Source organism: Aquarana catesbeiana, linkage group LG01, assembly GCF_042186555.1.
Source record: "Aquarana catesbeiana isolate 2022-GZ linkage group LG01, ASM4218655v1, whole genome shotgun sequence".
NCBI classification, from domain to species: Eukaryota; Metazoa; Chordata; class Amphibia; order Anura; family Ranidae; genus Aquarana; species Aquarana catesbeiana.
The window spans coordinates 322,889,782-322,912,410 of NC_133324.1; the positions used below are offsets into that span (position 1 = coordinate 322,889,782).

General features: G+C 44.2%; 1 protein-coding gene across 2 annotated transcripts in view; it reads right to left on the reverse strand.

Annotated features, from left to right (window-relative positions):
• TPCN1 (two pore segment channel 1) overlaps positions 1–22,629 on the reverse strand; it is a 247,447-nt gene that overhangs the window by 67,099 nt on the left and 157,719 nt on the right. For both annotated transcript variants that reach the window (XM_073630364.1, XM_073630356.1), the window contains exons 12-17: positions 12,463–12,587; positions 10,719–10,767; positions 10,197–10,260; positions 9,886–9,930; positions 9,465–9,521; positions 5,198–5,251 (exon numbers count right to left, since the gene is read on the reverse strand). In XM_073630364.1, the coding sequence (XP_073486465.1) occupies positions 5,198–5,251; positions 9,465–9,521; positions 9,886–9,930; positions 10,197–10,260; positions 10,719–10,767; positions 12,463–12,587 (394 nt within the window). The remainder of the gene's footprint in view (positions 1–5,197; positions 5,252–9,464; positions 9,522–9,885; positions 9,931–10,196; positions 10,261–10,718; positions 10,768–12,462; positions 12,588–22,629) is intronic.

The following is a 22,629-nucleotide window of genomic DNA, read 5'->3' on the forward strand; positions in this document are numbered from 1 at the left end:
ATCAGAAAAGGTCTCAACAGGACACCAGGTATCGGAGTAGGGGAGACCCTATGGGCCCTTTCAACCACAAATGCGGGTGGGAGATCTGTGAAGCCAAGCAGGGTGGTGAGGAATCATTCAGCAAACTCTGCAGGTTTGGCGCTCTCTTTCAGCTCTCTCAGGGAGCCCCACCACCCACAGATTGTTGCGCCGGAGCCTGTTCTCCATATCAACAGTTTTGTCCTGGAGAGCCTTTACCTTCCTCTGGAGGACCTGCAGCTCCATGGAGTCGATGTGCACCGTGTCCTCCACCTGCGAGATACGAGATTCCGCTTCAGACAGCCGGGACCAGTACTTCTCCAGATCATGCCTAAAAAAGGCTTATGTCTGTCGACAAGGATCCTATCTTGCTGGTTAATGCTTCCTTACAGGGGGTAATATCTGCCAGCAGGTCCACAGGAGATGGCCCCGTGTCTTCCAAGGCTGTAGGAGCTGTCTGCATGCCTGCTGAAGCTGTTGAAGGGGTGGACTGCGTGGCCAAGATGGCCGCCGTAGGAGAAGAGCGCCTGGGGGCCGGCGTGTTCCGGCCTTATTTCGGCTTGCCAGGTGACATCGCGGGAGGAGATGGCATACACAACCGATGGAGCACAAGTAGAGCAAAGTCCGTATGTGCAAAAAAAGCCGGCCCGCGCTGACAGGACAGCTGTATAGGAATAGGTAGGAGCGGAGCTTAGCCACAGCACGCCTTGCTCTGTTCGCATCCGACCACGGCCCCCCCAGTTACACTTTAATTAATTTTAATGCACAAAAACACAATACCCAATTGTTTGTTAAAATATAAAAAATTATGTTACGCCGCGTAAATAGATACCAAACATGTCATGCTTTAAAATTGCATTCACCCGTGGAATGGGGCCAAATTACTGTCCCTCAAAATCTCCATAGACAATGCTCTTTAAGCCTTTACAAGTTACCGGTTTAGAGTTACACAGGAGGTCCGCTGCTAAAATTATTGCCGACGCTCTGACATTTGCGTCAAATCCTCACGTGTGGATGTACAACATCCCTTGTAATAGCATGGGCCATGACAGGTCCTCTTTATGGAGAGATCTGCCTCCAATGCAGCCGATCAGATGCCCATCAGCCTGATCAGCTGCTTCCCTGGCCGGAAACGGCCACAAAGAACCAAAACAGGAAGTGATGAAATCCTCGTCGCTTCCTGTTTTTGACGTCACAGTTGAGGAACATATGTTCCTCTCACTGGGCGCCTAGAGCTGGATGCCGCCGGTTGTATCTTTACCAGGCTCCCCAAAATCAAGGGAAAGTCTGATAACGGCAGCAGTGGAAGGGGGAACCCCTTCCACCTCCTGTAAAAGGAATCCAGTGGCTTGTTAGCCGCTTGGATTACTTTTGTTTTGTGCAGAATTGCTGAGGCTAAAGAATGATATCTTGATCACTGTTGCAGCGATGACTGATATATCACCCTTCCCGTGCGAGGACATTTATATATAGAGGAGCTACAGTCAGTTCTGGAAAAATTAAAAGCAAGCAGCTACAAAAACTGTAGCTACTGACTTTTAATAAACACTTACCTATCGGGGATTCAGCGCTGTCATCACCCGGAGTGGTTCTATGCCAGTCTTCAGGTAACGAGAGCCACCATCTTGCTTGTGGGAAGTCAGCTGTGAATGCCAGTGGCTTCAGAGACGGCTCCCCAATGTTAAGCGGCTGCACACATTCTGCCGCATGCATGCATGCAAACAGGTGTAAACGCATCAAAACTCATTGACTGAACCTGGCAGTAAATATGCAGAACCTTTGAACCCACGAAACAATGACACCTTGAGACATGAGCTGCTGGACAGCACCAAGCAGATCTGCCCTCTGTGATGGGGAAAGAGGCAACTTTGACAGCATGAAGCTGGGAGGAGGCAATTTGCAGGCTCCAGTTTGCAGCCCCTGGAAATGAAATGCTGGACCCAGTTGTCTGAGATTTTCGGGGGTTAAAAGGCTGAGAAGGCTAGCAGACATTTACTGGGGGGAGGCCTTAAAATCAGTTTTGGCTAGCTTGAAGGGCCAGGTCTTTTTATAATAGTAAGTTTCTGTCTTAGTCTTGGCATTGGAAGTTTTGGAAGTTTGAGAGGGATGAAACCTTTTCTAGCCTTAGGAGTAACGGTACAAGTTTTCATCTTCTGGGGGAGAAGAGTACTCTTGTGATCTCCTTGTACTTTTCCAAGAGGGACCAAACAAGTGTTTACATTCAAAGGGTAAAAGTTCAAAGTGCATCTTGCATGGGACCTCAGCTGACCATCATTTAAGCCAAAGGATCTGACACATGTGGATGGACAGAAGACTCAACCTGGAGATTTCATTAAGTGTGTTCCCCAAGCTGTTGGGGCCCACGCTGAAGGAAAGAGTAATTTTGACTTACCTATAAATTCCATATCTTGGAGTGTAGTAGAGGATACGGGCAGAATAATCATACACCGTGGTGCAGGCGTGTACCTTCAGATGATTGGACACTGGTAAAGCTTTAGAAGACATGCAGAGTAAAACCGAGGAATGGAAGGGAGGGTGTCCTGTACTCCAAGATATGGCATTTACAGGCAAGTCAAAACTACTTTTACCTTAATCGTACAGTAAAGGACACTGGCAGAATATCATACACCATGAGACGCTCCCATGCAATGAACATGAAGGGTGGGCTAGTGTCTAAAGGTGATAGACCCTTTCTTCTTCATGAAGAAACTCAATCTTAGCTCAACTAGTTTATTATTTTTCTTTATTATATAATCTTCTGAACATAGGGAGTGAATTTTCTTAAAATTGCTCTATGAGGAGGAGCACAAAAGTACAACAATTGTGTATCCAGTGGTGGCCTATGCATTGAAGGTGCACGAACGCCGCCCCCCTATGCCTACCATCACCCCCCTATCCATGCGCCCGGTCCCTTTCAGGACGCCGGGCGCATGAATTCCTATGGCGGGGATGGGCCGGGGTGTTATTTTTTTTTTGAAGCAACTAATTAGAGCTAGAAGCTCTAATAGGCTTCAAAAAGAGGTGGGCTCGGGGCACAGAGAGTGCCCCCCGATCCCACCCAATTGTGTGATGATAGCGAATGAATTTTTGCTATTTTCACACTAAAGTTCCTCCCCGCCAATCAGGAGGTAGGTCGTAAAACCTGTTTCCCGACTATCCAAAGCGCCAGGCGATCCTATTGGATGCCTACCGCTTAGGAAGAGGGAACACGCAGCCAGAGGAGACACGCACTGGAGGAAAGGACATCTCCGCCGCTGCTGCCTGCTGCCCGCACTCTGAAGGAGACACAGGACTCCGAGGAGAGGACACCACAGAGTCCGGTAAGTGCCGGAGGACTTCCCACGAGGGGGGTGGTGCCCTCAGATTCCTGCGAGCCCCACTCTGGGGGTGGGGGGCAGGGAGCTGTCAGTGCTGCGTGCCCCCGGCCCCGCTGACCTGTATACCCTGATCTGTGTCATGCTGAACTATATACCCTGATCTGTGTCATGTTGAGCTGTATACCCTGATCTGTGTCACGCTTCGCTATATACCCTGATCTGTGTCATGCTGAGCTGTATATACACCCTGCTCTGTAATGCTGAGATGTATACCCTAATCTGTGTCATGCTGACCTATAAACCCTGACCTGTGTCATGCTGAACTAGATACCCTGATCTGTGTCATGCTGAGCGGCATACCCTGATCTGTGAGGCTGAGTGGCATAACCTAATCTGTGAGGCTGAGCGGCATACCCTAATCTGTGAGGCTGAGCGGCATACCCTAATCTGTGAGGCTGAGCGGCATACCCTAATCTGTGAGGCTGAGCGGCATACCCTAATCTGTGAGGCTGAGCGGCATACCCTAATCTGTGAGGCTGAGCGGCATACCCTAATCTGTGAGGCTGAGCGGCATACCCTAATCTGTGAGGCTGAGCGGCATACCCTAATCTGTGAGGCTGAGCGGCATACCCTGATCTGTGAGGCTGAGCGGCATAGCCTGATCTGTGAGGCTGAGCGGCATAGCCTGATCTGTGAGGCTGAGCGGCATAGCCTGATCTGTGAGGCTGAGCGGCATAGCCTGATCTGTGAGGCTGAGCGGCATACCCTGATCTGTGAGGCTGAGCGGCATACCCTGATCTGTGAGGCTGAGCGGCATACCCTGATCTGTGAGGCTGAGCGGCATACCCTGATCTGTGAGGCTGAGCGGCATACCCTGATCTGTGAGGCTGAGCGGCATACCCTGATCTGTGAGGCTGAGCGGCATACCCTGATCTGTGAGGCTAAGCGGCATACCCTGATCTGTGAGGCTGAGCGGCATACCCTGATCTGTAAGGCTGAGCGGCATACCCTAATCTGTGAGGCTGAGCTATATACTCTGTCCTGTGATGCTGAGCTGTATACTTCTAACACTATGGGTGAAAGCAAGTGGAATACAAGGGACAGAGTGGGTGGATTCTATAAGGGGTGGGGCCCCCTCATTCTAAAACTTCACCAGCTACCACTATGTGTAGCACTACAAAAAAAGAAGAACTGGTGTACATAATGAGAAAATACAGCTGCCTTCATACACATATCATATTATAATATACAAAGAAATAAGGTTTCTAAAAAAATGAATACACACAAGACTATATGCATCAAGTTTTCATTGACATGTACATCTAACAATACATTTACAAAGCTACACACTGTACAGTAAAGCATCTGTCTCTAAAAGGTTATAAAAGTAATGACACAAAGGTGAATCGACAAATACTATTTGAAATCAATATGGAAATTGGGGGAGCAGGGCTTTCCAGATCTCAGCTTTCCTAAAAATATTGCAAAGAGCCTCAATGACCCAGAGAGATATGCATATTTCAATATGTGCCAGAGCTCCACATTTGGAGCTCAAAGTCACGACTTCAACAGGAGGTTTGCTAGGCTTTAGGAAGACAAAAGTGCATACAAAAACCTGCAATATTTTTCATGCTATATTTACCACCTTTCAGATATGATTTACATTTAGTGGATATGTGTACCATTCCAAGAGTTTAAAGAATGTGTTCAATTTAAAATGAGGTAATAAAGGCTGAATGTGGTACTGTTTCAGCGTATGTCAAATTCCTTGCTTTATCTTAAATGTTGTACATGATCTTCTTCACCTACAGGTTCAAGATGTGGGGTGGGGGGGTCAAGAATTTGAAAACTTTTGGACTTACTAGTAAGGAAAACAATGTAGCTCCATGGAACGCCTTGAGTAAAGAAGTTGCCCCCTGAAAAAAAGATTTTAGTAAAAGAAAAAAAAAATATTCAGATGTATAAAGGCATAAACAAAAAAGACAAATGTAATTTTTAGTATAAGAACAATGTATGAAATATGACTTAAATGTTGTGTTTATTTGGTTTAAAAAAGTACAGAATATTTTCTTAGCATTTTCAGCCATCTTTTGCAATGACACTACAAATATTATGGAGGGATAGATCAAATACAGTGGATATAAAAAGTCGACACACCCTTGTTAAAATGTCAGGTTTCTGTGATGTAAAAAAAATTAGACAAAGATAAATCATTTCAGAACTTTTTCCACCTTTAACGTGACCTATAAACTGTACAGCTCAATTGAAAGACAAACTGAAATCTTATAGGAGAGAAGAGGGGGAAGTAAAAAACTAAAATAATGTGGTTGCATAAGTGTGCACACGCTCTTCTAACTGGGGATGTAGCTTTGCTCAGAATTAAGCAATCACATTCAAACTCATGTTAAATAGGAGTCAGTACACTACATACCTGCCATCATTTAAAGTGCCTCTGATTAACCTCAAATAAAATTTAGCTGTTCTAGTAGGTCTTTCTGACATTTTCTTAGTCGCATCCTACAGCAAAAGCCATGGGCCGCAGAGAGCTTCCAAAGCATCAGAGGGATCTCATTGTTAAATAGTATCAGTCAGGAGAAGGGTACAAAAGAGTTTCCAACACATTAGATATACCATGGAACACAGTAAAGACAGTCATCATCAAGTAGAGAAAATATGGCACAACAGTGACATTACCGAGAACTGGACGTCCCTCCAAAATTGATGAAAAGATGAGAAGAAAACTGGTCAGGAAGGCTGCCCAGAGGCCTACAGAAACATTAAAGGAGCTGCAGGAATATATGGCAAGTACTGGCTGTGTGGTACATGTGACAACAAACTCCCGCATTCTTCATATGTCTGGGCTATGATGTAGAGTGGCAAGACAGAAGCCTTTTCTTACGAAGGAAAACATCCAAGCCCGGCTAAATTTTGCAAAAACACATCTGAAGTCTCCTAAAAGCATGTGGAGAAACGTGTTATGGTCTGATGAAACCAAGGTTGAATAATTCCAAAATTCCTCAGCCATATGTTTGGCGCAAAAACAACACTGCACATCACCAATACAACACCATACCCACAGTGAAGCATGGTGGTAGCAGCATCATGCTTTGGGGCTGTTTTTCTTTAGCTGGAACAGGGGCCTTAGTCAAGGTAGAGGGAATTATGAACAGTTCCAAATACCAGTAAATATTGGCACAAACCCTTCGGGCTTCTGCTAGGAAGCTGAACATGAAGAGGAACTTCATCTTTCAGCATGACAATGACCCAAAGCATACATCCAAATCAACAAAGGAATGGCTTCACCAGAAGAAGGTTAAAGCTTAGGAATGGCCCAGCCACAGCCCAGACCCAAATGCGATTGAAAATCTGTGGCATGATCTGAAGAGGGCTGTGCACACGAGATGCCCTTGCAATCTGACAGATTTGGAGTGTTTTTACAAAGAGTGGGCAAATATTGCCAAGTCAAGATGTTCCATTGTGATAGACTCATACCCAAAAAGACTGAGTGCTGTAATAAAATCAAAAAGTGCTTCAACAAAGTATTAGTTTAAGGGTGTGCACGTTTTATTTTTACTTCCCTCCAACTAAAAGATTTCAGTTTATTGTTCAACAGAATTGTACAGTTTATAGGTCACATTAAAGGTGGAAAGAGTTCTGAAATGATTTATCTTGGTCTCATTTTTTTACATCACAGAAACCTGACATTTTAACAGGGGTGTGTAGACTTTTTATATCCACTGTATATTTAACAATTTTCATCATAACATTTGGTTTACTTTTTTAAGTGAACCTGAACTGAAAGAGTGAAGATTAGCTATTCACATCATATCACATCTCGAAATTGAGATGTTACAGGGGCACTGGGTTTCTATCAGGAGCAACAGATATTTTTCTGTACTTGCAGAAAATGCAAAGGAATGCAGACACCGCAATTATGGACTGGTAAACCACACTATATTAAAGGGGAAATTTAACTTAAACAAAAGTTCACAAGCAGGAAAGCTTTCTGCAGAAGGGACATACTATAGGGGAGATTTACTAAAACTGCATAGTGCAAAATCTGGTGCAGCTGTGCATGGTAGCCAATCAGCTTCTAACTTTAGCTTGTTCAATTAGGCTGCTTTCACACTGGGGCGGACATTGACGGTAAAATGCTGCTAATTTTAGCAGTGCTTTACGGTCGTTTTAGCGACGCTATTCCGCCGTTAGAGGGACGCTCTTATCCCCCGCTAGCGGCCGAATAAAGAGTTAAATGTGCCCGTGTAGCACCGAAGTGCTTTGCAAGCGATTCGGCAGTGGTGCCCATTCATTTTAATGGGCAGGAGTGGTGGAGGAGCGGTGTATACACCGCCCCAAGATGCTGTTTGCAGGACTTTTTTTAACGTCCTGCCAGCACAGCGCCCCAGTGTAAAAGCACTCTGGCTTTCACACTGGGACTGCAGGGGAGGTGTTTTTCTGGCCCTTTACAGGCGCTATTTTTAGCCCAAAAGTGCCCGAAAAACGCCTCAGTGTGAAAGGGGTCTTAACCTTTGACAATAAAACCTGGAAGCGGATTGGTTTCTATGCAGAGCTGCAACAGATTTTGCACTCTGCAGTTTTAGTAATACCCCCCTTAAGGCAGGCCATACTCGGTTGTAATCTCTCTAACACTGGGTTAGATTTGAAGCATGTATGGCCAGGCTGAACGTACCAAGCTGATTGATCGATCAACTTGGGTACAACCAGCATGCCGGGTTTTACCTGCGATCATCACTAGCAGTTTCTATAGCCACTAACAATAACCACTGTCTTCTCTCAGTGGGGACGGCTTTCCCCTGCCAGGTGAGGACAATGGCCCGGAAGGAGGGATTCCAGCGTCAACACTGTCTGTGTTGATGGGGGAATCAAGCAAATTTCTTTCCTGCAATTCATGATTGCAGGAAAGTAATTTGATCCATGTATGGGCGGCCCAAGTCTCTTCTGCAATAAAAGCTTTATGTGTTCCTGCATGCAAACTGCTCAGTGTACATTTTTGGCATGCCTTAGTGCTGGGATGAAAAAACTCCTGTGATGAGAGTTATATCATCCAGGGCCACGCAATCAAGATGGCTAAAAATGCAGAACCTAGAAGACAACCGGAAGATGATGACAGCCCTGGGGAGGAAGCTAGTGGATGTCGCTGAAGGGGAGGCGAGCACAGGTGGTTTTTATTTTGGGATTTAAGTAATTTACTTGTGCCTAAGCAGCACCCTGAATTATTTACCTTTTGTCTCAAATTCATCCTCTGCAGGATGAGATCATCTAAGGCACTGCAGCCTCTGATTGCTCGTCTAATAAAATTTGATGATGACACCATAGAACTGCTTGATAGAGAGGATGCTGTACTTGAGAACCTGCATCTCCCTGCTTCTGTTCATCAACTGTGTGGATATGTGCTTTCTGCTCTCTCCTGCTGCTTGAGTATTACCCACTAGTTGCCCCCAGCAGTGCTGGGGGCAACTATGACATGGCGAAGCAAAACACTGCTACGTTTAGGATGGCCACCTCCAAATAGAGACATAGCACAGAACAAGGCATGTCAAGTTAGTAAGAAGGAAGAAATCAGCTGCAGGGAGACCAAATGCAATGCTAATGGCTAGTGTCCTTTGTGTCTGCTTTTCTTTTTAGTTTAAAGTACGGTGGAACTTCACCCAGTATTTTGCAAATAAAATCAGAAGCTTTAAATTATTGTAGCTGGTGACTTTAAAAAATAGGTACTTGCCATCCCGTGGAGTGCTGTCTTCCCGCACACAATTATTCTCACTGCTGATGGATCCCTGGCTCTGCCATCTTGGATTTGGGAATCCCTTTGCGCATGCACAAGATCGCACAATGCAGGAAGACTGATCCTGCAGTCTCTTGGGATGTGTGACACATCCCAGGAGGATTCAGGCAGGGAGGCAATGTCAACCTCACCTAGGCAAGGATTGAGGAAGTGGGAGGGGATACCAACAAGAAAAGGTACTCGCTCCCCTTCTTCCCCAAAAACACTTTTTTGTGTAAAATTCTATTTTAAGGCCTTTAAATATAACAGAAAACTCAGTGAACATAATATTAGAATAATTTGTTGTCCAGTTGTAAACAATTGTCAAATGAATATGCTGAACATACCTTTCACCATAAATGTTTCAATCAAAATCCAGAATCCATTAATAGCAACTACAACATCTGAAAAATGGAAAAAAAAGAAGATGGCAAAATGGCAATTTACGACCTGCAAAAGGCTTTTGGAATGCACTTTCCTACCAACTACTACTGCACTGACATGCACCTCTTCACTGACTGCCAATCATACCACAAGGTTTTTTTTTTCTTTTAGAAATCCAGTATTTAATCTATTTAAGAAACAGGCATACTATTGCTTTTGTCATGTAATGAAAACATAGCAAACAAACTGAAATGCAAGACACACAGTTACTGATCAACATGTGCATTTACAGCTGAAACAAATAAGGAATACAGTTATTTTCCTTAAAATATTCTTTAGTAATATTATGAAGAAACATGGGAAAGGTCAAAGTTTTATACTCACACACAGAATATTGGAATGCTCTTGAATTTGCCAAGATATTAATGCCTGTACAAGAAGAAACAAGATGGCAACATCTTATCTGTCATATGACATGAGAACCATTTTGTAACAGGCTAATGTAATATATGTATAGTTGTGTCTCACTCTACCAGGGATAGTACTAACCACTAAAATGTGACAGCACCTGGAAGAAACTCGAGCAAGCACAGATCATGCTCCATTCTCTATTACCTGAAGACTGTTGATCAAAACAGTCTCCACCAGCTTCTATAAATAACTCATGATACATAATGTAAATTAAAGTATTTCACCTTTAAATATTAGAAGAGCTGTAGGAGGAAGGTCATCAAACCAATGCTCACGAATACGCTGTACCTGTCATAGGAAAAGTTTCAAGCATGAATGGACACTAATGCCAACTTCACTAAAAGGAATACAGTATGTCAATTTTTCTTGGATGCTGGTAAATTGAATCATGTTCTACCTTTTAGATCACTCTTGTACTCCAGTAGCAAGCTATCACCTATAAATTTACCACAACTCCTAAATGTGTATGGCATCACAAAGTCAAATGATGGTGTCACACCTCCCCTTTTAAATTTTCCATGACACAGAAAGAACAAAAAAACAAAAACAAAGGGAGTGCAGCTGTGTCTGAGAAACCACAATATATCGAGTTTCTGTATGGGGGCTACTCCAGAAAAATCTCTCCTTTGGGATCTCCAAGAGATTCAGGAAGTCAAAGCACGATTTTGTGCATAACAAAACACATATATTATTAAAGGTGTAGCTAAACTTTAAAGGGTAAATCTGTCCTATGTGATATTACGTACCTTCCATTTCAGGTCTACCACTTCATAGAAATGGTAAAAGTCTTTCAATCTGCAAGACAAAAGCTCCATGAAACGAATCTAATACAGTAATCTAAAAGCAGGCTATGAAAAACATATGAAACTTTTCAGTAAGTGGCTGATTTAATAAAGGGTTTGTGTTTGGATAGAGTAGGGAAGAATTAGAACTTCTGTTGAGTTTTTGGTGACTATTGTCACTGGAATTAAAGATGTGGGCTGTCACGGCAACAGGAATGTGCCATCTGTGTCCCCAGTGGGGAGATTCATCCTCTCTATTGGTTTTGGTGACTATTGTCATTGGGATTGAAGTTAGGGGAAAATTAAAAAAATTGAAGTGTCACTGAAACAGGAATAAAAAGGGAACATTTTCCAGTGAGAACACTTTTTTCAATGACAACTGTCTCCATGCTTCGAGAGATATTTTCTTACTTCCTTCTGAGTCTACAGGACAGGATGTAAATATAAATTTCCCTAATAGAACAGAGTGTACAAAAGAAGTGGAAAGAAAAAAAAAAAAAAGTCATTCATTTAATTTTTAACCACTTGGCGACCGCCGCATGTACATATACGTCGACAGAATGGCTCGGCTGGGCAAATGGGCGTACCTGTGAGGAAGAACGGGGAGATGCTAATGTAAACAAGCATCTCCCCATTCTGCCTAGTAACACTGTCACTGATCATAGCTCCCTGTGATCGGGAGCTATGATCAGTGAAGTGTCACTCGTAGCCACGCCCCCTTAAGGTTATCACTCCCTAGGACACACTTAACACCTTCCTAGCCAGCTAGTGGTTAACCCCTTCACTGCCAGTGTCATTTTTACAGTAATCAGTGCAATTTTTCAGCATTGATCGCTGTAAAAATGACAATGGTCCCAAAAATGTGCCCAAATTTTCCGATGTGTCCGCCATAATGTCGCAGTCACTATAAAAATCGCAGATCGCCATCATTACTAGTAAAAAAAAAAAAAAAATTATTAATAAAAATGCCATAAAACTAACCCCTATTTTGTAGACACTATAACTTTTGCGCAAACCAATCAATAAACGCTTATTGTGAAAAAATATGTAGAAGAATACGTATCGGCCTAAAGTGAGGAAAAAAATTGTATTTTTATATATTTTTTGAGGATAGTTATTATAGCAAAAAGAAAAAAATAATGCGTTTTTTTCAAAATTGGCGTTTTATTCTTGTTTATAGCGCAAAAAATAAAAACCGCAGAGGTGATCAAATATCACCAAAAGAAAGCTCTATTTGTGGGAAAAAAAGGACGTCAATTTTGTTTGGGAGCCACATTGCAGGACCGCACAATTGTCAGTTAAAGTGACGTAGTGCCGAATCGCAAAAAGTGCTCTGGTCTTTGGCCAGCAAAATGGTCCGGGGCTTAAGTGGTTAAAGAATGTTCGTCGTCATCATTTGCCTGTTCTCAGAATATTTGGGACGCTATTTTGAAAACACTTTCCATGTTACAAAACTGACCCTCTCACATGCTACTCTGTTCTGCCAAATTCCTGTTTTTTCCATTATTCCTCTGCTGCTCAAATCTGATCCATATTTGTCCAGTTCCTAAACCCAGTAGGAAGATTTAGAACTACAACAATTTGAGGTAATCCACATGTAGAAATATGCCTGCATTTGAACAACTTTTCGAAACATACCCCTAAAATGAATATTTACTCCTTTGGCGAGTCAAACTGTGTTTTCTTTAAAAAACTTGAGCAAAGTTACCGGAGATGGTCTGCGCTGCTCTGTTTCAAGGCTCTGAAGCAAAGGTATCGATCGCGAGCCGACATGCGGGGCTTGTAGTACCTCATCATGCCATCAAAATGACGGAATAAGATTCCTGGGGGGCCCTACAATAACATGTATTGCTGTAAATGAAGTGTGAACACCAAAAGCATAACAGGGGATTAAAGCAGGTTAATAAATAGCTTTCAGGGTTAAAGTGCTTATCTGACATCACTTTCAGAAGAAAATTCATCCATAATTGAATCTTGTTTTTGTTCAGCCTAACAAAAAAGGCAACTTTAAAGGCCTCATAGACACTGGACGTTTTTACAGATGCTCCTAGGGGTGTCAGGCATTTTTTTTAACAGCTTAAAAACGCCTCTCCATGTTATTCTATATGTCCATGTACACACAGGCTTTTAGGAGCTGTAAGTGGCATAGGCGTTTTCAAGCTGCAAATAAAAAAACCCAGGGCCAGTGTGCTCTGGAGCAGCAGCGTTACAGCTGTAAAAATGCCTGACATGGCTAAACTTGTTAACGCTGTATGGAGTGGAAATTAGAGCGCAGAAAAACGCTGCTAAACGCGCATTAACGCCAATACAAAACGCTTCTCAAAAGCGCGTTTTGACAGCTTTTTCTTAATTTTTTTTTAATGCCCTGTGTGCATGAGGCCTTAAAATAGCTCTCTGTGACCTCGGAAATAGGCAGGCTGTTCTTTGGACCACTCCAAAAAGCTGCTATCACTCCTATAAATACTCAGTGGAGCAGGCAGCACTGGGAAACTAATGTGTGCCCAAACTGGTGAATACAAGGGTGCTTTCTTCTGGCAAACAGCCAAAGAAGTACTTATTGAAAAAAATAGGATTTTTATAACAGCTTACCTGTAAAATCCTTTTCTTGGAGTACATCATGGGACACAGAGCCTAAGTAATAACTTAATGGGTATATAGGCACCTTTAGGTGATGGACACTGGTATACCCAATACAGGAAGTTCACTCCCTATATAACCCCTCCTCCTTCCAGGCGTACCTCAGTTTTTGTAGCAAAGCAATATATCTAAACCCCAAAGAGAGGGGCGGGACCTCTGCATCCCATGATGTACTCCAAGAAAAGGATTTTACAGGTAAGCTGTTATAAAAATCCTATGTTCTTTACCATACATCATGGGATACAGAGCCGAAGTAATAACTTAATGGGACGACCCATAGCAATGCTATTTGAGTGAGAGGGAGAGGCAACCCGCAGGGTACCCCCAGACTTGAGGACCTATACTGCTGCTTGCAGCACACTGCGCCCGAAGGCGATATCCTCATACCTCCTTACATCCACCTGATAAAATTTGGTGGATGTATGTACTGAAGAACCAAGTTGCGGCCTTACAGATCTAAGCCATGGAGGCCTGGTGACGCACTGCCCAAGAAGCACTAACCGCCCTGGTAGAGTGCGATTTGACTTGAAAAGGGGGAATCTTACCCCTTAAATCTATCCTGTTGGATGGAGGATGTGATTAAAGCTGCTAATCTTCCTTCCAGGCCCTGCAGGGTAGAGGAAAAGACATCTTCAGTCACGTATACAGGGGCTGAGATGTGAGAAGCAGCTGCACCACCAATTTCTTCCATTGGCTCACGCTGGCTTGTCATAATTGGCATTGCAGGCAAGGATGACAGTGTGGAGGTACGACTGGAGGTCCTAGCGCCTGGGGGGTGAAACCTTTTTGGTCTTTGTGGTGTCTCTTGGTACGCATGGTCCTAAGCACAAAAGCAGAGGCACTATTAAATTGCACTACATGCTGAACATAGTCATGACAGAATGATACCGCTATTAAGTTCAGCCTAGTGCTGGGAAATATGTCCTTCCTGTATTAGGAACGCCACATGCAGCCCTTACCTGCACCATCACTCCTGTGTCCCGTGTGTAGCCTGCTTGCTTCCTCCTCGCTATCAGCCAAGGGGATACTGCTCCAGCTGATCCTTAAGTCTGCTTGTGCCGTGCGTCCGTGTGAACGCCGTGCTTAAGCCCCACCCCCTTTGTAAACCCGCCCACTCCATTTCTGTTTGAAAATTATTCCCGCGTGGGTGGCTTTCGGGTCCGCAGACCCAACACGAGGGGGGGTGTGAGGCAGAGCCCATGACACAGCAGGCAGAGGAATACAACTATTGAAGCAAAAAAACGGGACCTTCGCACCCCCCACGGAGGGGGGGGGGGTTATTATAAGGGATGTACAACCACTGCTGTTTCCCTAACCCTTCTGGTCCCTTCAGGGGAGAGAAAAGCATTTGGCAGATCTCTTACCTTGAGAGGAATCCCCCTGTACAAGCTAGTGCGGCCACACACAGACTGACACTGAGCTGAAGTGAAGACAACAGATTAAGGTATGTGCATATACTCCCTCTAGTGGAGAAGTAAGGCATGACAACATTTTTCCCTTAAAGAAAAAAATCATAGGTGGACTTTAGTTCCTAAGTTTCTTCCCTTACCCCCGTCACAGGATTTGCTGATTTACAGTCAATCCAGCCTTCACCCATCACGGCGGGCTGCGTTTTGCAAACCTTCAAGGACCAGGTGCCTTTTCATCGGGGTTCCACTCCCTTGGACCTGTAAAAGCACCCCACCTGGAAAAGCTTTTAGGTAATGTAGCATGACCAAAGCCCTGGGTCCCGGGGTCCAGCCCTCAAGAGAGGCATTACAGGCAAAACCTTGTGCTTCGTATACGAGGCCTGGGTACCATCCACTTTGGATGGATCCGGTCTATGGAGGCTATTTAAATCCCGAAGGATTCCTCCTGGAGCTCCTCAGAGCACATCTTCACTAGTGACCAACCCCTTAGACACTGGCCAAAAAACTGAGGTACTCCTGGATGGAGGAGAGGTTATATAGGGGTGTGAACTTCCTGTATTGGGTATACCAGTGTCCATCACCTGAAGGTGCCTATATACCCATTAAGTTTTTACTCAGGCTCTGTGTCCCATGATGTACGATAAAGAAATAGAAATTTTGTCATACCTGCAAATTCCATATTATGGAGTACAGTACAGGACACAGGAGTTGATTTTTAGATGATTGCTTATATGCCGCGCTACCTTGAAGTGTATGGACACTGGCAAAAGTTTTCCTGGGAACCACCCTCAGTGTACCTATATAAACCCAGTCACTCCGTGAGGCTAAAAATTAAAAAGATCACAGGAAGAGGGGAGGGATCTGTGTCTTGTACTCTACTCCAAGATTTAGAATTTACAGTTACATCAAATTCCCATTACTTTATTCAAACAATACAGGACACAGAAGTGAATTCTTAGACTATAAGACATCCCCACAAAAAAAAAAAAAAAAAAAAATTGAACAGAAAAACGGTTAGTGGCCTTGTAAACCTTTAGAAGAACTGATGCTGGATGCTGTAGGAACCAACCTCTTGGGGAATGGGTGCAGGTAACGACAGAGGGACTCATTCCCTGAAGGCAGAAGCCCTGAAGGAAAGGCAAAAATAACCACCCAGCTGGTTGGAAGAAAAGGAAGAAGTCTCATAAAAAGGACAGACGAATGGAAGAGGATTCAATTAGCAAGGGAATACATGGCAGGCAGCCATAGATGACAGTATTGAATCCACCCAAAAGGCAAATCATGTTTGACAAGCCTTCAAGACAGGACATAGGTGGGGTGAACGACAATCCCACAGAGAGCAATAAAAAGAGCCCAGGGACAGACACCGTTTTTGTTTTATCCAGCTGTATTTACTGGTGCAACTTATAACATCCAAGTGAAAGATATATTTTATACAGCAGGATAAAACAAAAACATAAAACAAAAACTGTGTCTGTCTTCATCTCAGGCTGCAAAGTAACAAAATGCGATTAGGGGTAGTTCTTTTTCTCAAATACCTTTTTAAATACCTTGCTTTACTGGGATGCAATTAAAGTTAATCTGCGTGTAAGGGCAGACGTCCCAATACTTTTTGGTAATATAGTGTGTGTGTGTGTGTGTGTATGATACATACAAATATAAATATATATATATACATATACATATACACACACACACACATACATAGAGACAGAGATATATATAGATATATATAGATATAAATATATCTATATATATCTATATCTATCTATATAGATCGATAGAGTCTAAAATTAAAAAAAAAAAACACACAGGAACACACTCATGTGCATTTTAAGATGATAGATATTATACTGTATGTAATGTATTATAGTTAAGAATTCATCCGTATTAGCATTTAAATGGTACATTTTAGTCTAGGTTCACACTAGTGCTGATGCACAATCATGCATTTTTCAGTACATTTTTGCAGTGCGATTTACAAGCAATTGTAAGCGGTTTCATGCTTCATGCATTTTTTTTTTTTTTTGGCGATAACCAGCTGCCTCCAGTGACGTACCCATAAGTTGCTGGATTGGAAGGATGATTTCTCAGTCATCGCTGCAGCAATGATTGAGATATTTTTTTCAGCTGAAGCTAGTAAAAGTAATCAGAGCGGCTAAAGAACTGCTGGATTACTTTTACAGGTGACAGAATGGCCTTGCTGCCTTTATTGGGCTCTCCCAAGCAATCAGGGAACCTGGCAAAGATGCAAAGGTTGGCATTCAGTTCCAGTTCAGATGTCGTTCCTCCCACTGTGTGATGTCAGAAACCAGAAGCAACGATTTCTTCACTTCTGGTTTCAGTCTCATGTAAGCAAGCCATTATGGACTTGTACAAGCATCAGATCAAAGCGATCTTGATTTCATCGGATGCTATGGAGGGCAGAGGAGTAATCTAGAGACCCCAGATATCTCCATAAAAGAGGACCTGTCATTGCCCATGCTATCACAAGGTGGTTCATCCCTTGTTATAGCAATAAAAGGGATAAAAAAAAAAAGTTAATGTTAAAAATCAAATAAAATAAATAATAAAATAAAAAAAAAGGTTTAAAGTGCCCCCTTGTCCCACTGTGCTCACACACAAAGACGAACATATGGCTAGGAGGTATCGCTGCAAACGTTAAAGCAACAGCAATAATTCTAGCACCAGACCTCCCGTATAACTCTAAACTGGTAACCTGGAAAGGCTGATGAAGTATCGCCTTTGGAGACTTTTAAGTACCACAGTTTGGCATCATTCCATGAGCGTACAGAATTTTAAAATGTGACATCATCTTGTATATTTTACCAAACAAATCCCCCCCCCAATCCCTCCTTCTGAATTCAAATTCAGTAAAGTGTATTTTTTCCCCAAAAATTGTTTTGAGAAACCACTGCGCAAATACCATGTGACATAAAAAATTGCAACAGCCATTATTTTATTCTCTAGGGCCTCTGCTAAAAAATACATAATGTTTGGGGTTTCTACATCATTTTCTAGCAAAAAAATGCAGATTTTAACATATAGGAGAGACGTGTCAGAATAGGCCCGGCGTTGAAGTAGTTTAACGAAAAACACATCAAAAATGCATGTACATGTGTTTTTCATGCACTTTTCATGTGCTCCCATTGAAGTCATTGGGGCAAAAATGCACTATGCTGCACCATGTTGCACTGATGTGAATGGGCGCCATAGAGAATAATAGGATTTTTTAAAACAGCTTACCTGTAAAATCCTTTTCTTTCGAAGGACATCACGGGACACAGAGCCACAGTAATTACTGATGGGTTATATAGGTATCACTGGTGATTGGACACTGGCACACCCTATCAGGAAGTTCAACCCCCTATATAATCCCTCCCCCTTGCAGGGATACCTCAGTTTTGTAGCCAAGCAATATAGTGTATTAGAAGAGGGGCGGGACCTCTGTGTCCCCTGATGTCCTTAGAAAGAAAAGGATTTTACAGGTAAGCTGTTTTAAAAAATCCTATTTTCTTTCTCGAACATCACAGGACACAGAGCCACAGTAATTACTGATGGGATGTCCCAGAGCAATGCTACCTGAGGGGGGGGGAACCACGACCAAGTAGGGTGCAATCAGACCTGAGGACCCTGTACCGCTGCCTGCAGCACACTACGCCCAAAGGCGATATCCTCATGCCTTCTCACATCCACCTGATAGAATCTGGTGAATGTATGAACTGAAGACCAGGTTGCGGCCTTGCAGATTTGAGCCATAGAGGCCCGGTGATGCACTGCCCAAGAAGCACCAATAGCCCTTGTGTAATGTGCCCTGATCTGAAACGGAGGAATCTTCTGTTTCAAACCGTAAGCTTGAATGATCAACTGTCGAATCCATTTAGAAATGGTAGCTTTTGACGCTGCCTGTCCTCTATTGGGACCCTCTGGCAGCACAAACAAAACATCCCTCTTGCGGATCTGAGTAGTTGCCCCTAGATAGGCCTTAACTGCTCTTACTACATCCAACGAATGTAGAGATCTCTCTTCCGGAGAACAGGGATCTGGAAAAAAGGAAGGTAGAACAATGTCTTGGTTTAAATGAAAATCAGAAACCACTTTCGGTAAAAAACTAGGATGAGGGCGTAGTACCACTCTATCCTTGTGTATAATCAAATAAGGCTCCTTACAGGAAAGAGCTGCTAATTCTGATACTCTTCTAGCAGAAGAGATGGCCACCAGAAAAATTAATTTCCTTGTCAACAAGACCAAAGGAATCTGACTTATTGGTTCAAAAGGCTGTTTCTGTAACACAGCCAGGACCAAATTCAAGTCCCAGGGGTTTAGGGGCGCTTTAACCGGAGGATTAAGACGCATCACCCCTGCATAAAGTTTCGGACCAAAGAATGCGAAGCAAGTGGCCACTGAAATAATACTGATAAAGCAGAAACCTGGCCTTTGATGGTACTCAAGGCCAGCTTCATCTCTAATCCCATCTGTAGAAAATCAAGGATTCTACCTATGACATATTTCCTGGGATGCCAACCTCTGGATTCACACCAGGTTATATAAGCCTTCCAGACTCTATGATAAATCATCCTGGAAGCTGGCTTCCTTGCATTAATCAAGGTAGATATGACAGGACCTGAGAGCCCACGACTCTTCAGAACGTGGGTCTCAATAGCCAAACCGTCAAATTTAGCGTTTGTAAGGCAGGATGGAACACTGGACCCTGAGATAACAGGTCTGGGCGTACCGGTAGGGTCCACGGGGAACCCACCGTCATCCTTACTATTTCTGCATACCAAGTCCTTCTGGGCCAAGCGGGGGCCACCAGAAGTACCGACTTCCTTTCCTGCCTGATCCTGCGAAGGAGTCGTGGTAGTAGCAGAATAGGCGGGAATGCGTAACTCAGTGAGAACCGATGCCACGGAATCACCAACGCATCCGTCCCGCATGCAAGAGGATCTTTTGTCCTTGCCACAAATCTGTCTATCTTTTTGTTGAATCGGGATGCAAAGAGATCTACATCTGGAACCCCCCATCTTTGGCATATGGCCCAAAAGACGTCGGGATGCAGAGACCATTCCCCTGGAAGTAACTGCTGGCGACTTAGATAGTCCGCCTGCCAATTCTCTATTCCCGGGATGAAAACTGCCGATATGCATGGCACATGCATCTCTGCCCAGACTAAGATCTGGTTCACCTCTTTTTGAGCAGCTCGGCTCCGGGTGCCTCCCTGATGATTGACATAAGGCACTGCTGTGGCATTGTCGGACTGGATCCTGACCGGACAACCCTGTAGCCTGATAGTCCAGGCCTTTAGAGCTAGATGTATCGCCAGGATCTCCAGAATGTTGATAGGTAAGGTCCTCTCTGTCTTGGACCATACCCCTTGGACCGCAGCCTGCTCCAGAACTGCTCCCCAACCTGACAGACTGGCATCTGTTGTTACCACCGTCCAGGTAACCGGTAGAAAGGATTTCCCCTTCTGCAGGTTTTCGGGTATGAGCCACCAATTGAGGCTCTGACGCACCGCATGCGACAGGTGCATCGGAAAGTCTAATGCCTGAACCTTGTTGTTCCAGGTCGACAGAATACTGTGTTGCAGCATTCTTGAGTGAAACTGAGCATAGGGAACTGCTTCGAATGAAGACACCATCTTCCCTAGTAGCCTCATACAAAGGCGGACTGAGGGACCCTTCTTGGTCCTTACTGTCAGAATCAGCTCTCTCAAAGCAGTGATCTTTGCCTGGGGTAGAAATATTTTCTCCTGGCTTGTATCTATAATCAGACCTAAATACTCCAGTCTTCTTACTGGTTTTAGGAAAGACTTTTCTAAGTTGAGGATCCAACCCAGGTGTTCTAGATACCTGACCGTGGTCCTCAAGTTTCCATTCAAAGAGGCTACCGACCGGTCTATCAAGAGCAGGTCGTCTAGGTATGCTATGACAGCTATACCCTGAGCCCTTAATCTGGCCAGAGGAGGAGCCAAGATCTTTGTGAACACTCGAGGTGCAGTGGCTATCCCAAAAGGCAGAGCCACAAACTGGAAATGGCACCCTCCTACCTCGAAGCGCAGAAACTTCTGATGAGCAGGAAAAATGGGCACATGCAGATATGCATCTCTGATGTCTATTGATGCCAGAAATTCTCCTCCCTGCAGGGTGGGAACTACTGTTCGAATTGATTCCATGCGGTAGGATTGAATCCTTAGGAATCGGTTCAGATCCTTTAAGTCCAAAATGGGCCTGACATCCCCATTTGGCTTTTGGACGTAAAAAGGTTGGAATAGAAGCCCAATCTCTGGTCCTTTGCGGGAACTATCATAATGACCTCCTGCGACAAAAGTCGCTCTAACGCTAGAAGGAGCGACTGCTTCTTCTCTGGGTCTCTGGGAACATTTGATCTGAGGAACCGAGGAGAAGGGAATTCCTGAAACTCCAGCTTGTACCCTAAGGTTACCATGGAGACTACCCATCTGTCCTGGAAGTCCTCGTGCCAGAGCTCTGAGAACTGTCGCAGTTTTCCCCCCACTCGAGTGAGCGGGGGCGCCCCCTCATGCAGAGGTCTTAGTGTTTTGCCTAGTAGGCTTCTTTCCCCAGGACTTCTTTTGTCCCTGGGGTTGACTCTTGTCTCTGGACCCCGATGGAGGCGGCCGTCGAGACTGCCTGGAGGCTGAAGCCCCCGGCGCTGGGGAAAGAGTCCGTTTGAAAGAGGGACGCTTACTCTTCTTCTTGACAGGTAAGAGAGTGCTTTTCCCACAAGAGATTCTCTTGATATAGTTATCCAAGTCCTCTCCAAACAACCTTGCACCACGAAATGGAAACCCAGCCAGTAGCTTCTTACATGGTGCTTCGGCTGACCAATTTTTCAACCATAGGATTCTACGTATATGCACCAACCCCAGTGAAAGACGGGAGGTTTGCACGATAGAATCTCTAATGGCGTCAACCACAAAGCATAAGGCCGCTGGAAGGTTAGCAAACCCCTGGGCCTGCTGTTCAGGTAATACTTTGATGACCTGCTTAACATGGTCTCTTAAGTATTGACAGACTCCAATCGCTGCTACTGCAGGTTGGGCCACTGATCCTGCTAAGGAGAAAACATCCTTCAATAGGGATTCCATCCTTTTATCTACAGGATCCCTGAGCATCTGAGCATTGTCTACAGGACAAGTCAGGCTATTATTTACGGAGGAAATGGCGGCATCAATAGCCGGTATTCCCCACATTTTAATAAACTTTTCTTCCATCGGATAAAGTGTTGAAAACTTTCTCGGCGGAAAAAAACGTTTGTCTGGGTGATCCCACTCAGAATAAATAAGCTTTTCAAGTAAAGTATGAACAGGAAAAGCATGTGCTGCTTGGAAAGGTTTCAGTGACCCCAAAGCAGAAGAGGACTCTTTAGCAGTTTCAGGTATGGGCAACTTAAATGTGGAGCGGACCAATCCAGTGAGGATCTGCACTAAGACTTTCTCCTCTTGGGAAGTCGCAGAGGGTCCCTCTCCACCTGAATCCTCCGAAGAGGAATCATCCATCCCATCCCGATCCTCTGAAAGGGATTCATCTCCTTTATCCCAGAGCTCCTCTGTCTGAGGGTCTTGGGGAACAGAGGAAAGCCTAGTGCGTTTTCTTCCACTGAGTGAAGACGTAATCACGGCCATTAATCTTTCCTCTAGACCATTAATGGTTGAGGAAAAAACCTCTTGTGTAATATATACAGGGGCTGAAGTGCCAGAAGCAGGTGTAGCCCCTGACCCCGATGGCTCTCCCTGGCTAGCCGTCCCTGGCCCATCTTTAGGGGGGGAGGATGCTGCTGACAGGGTGCCCTCAGAACCTGAACGAGAT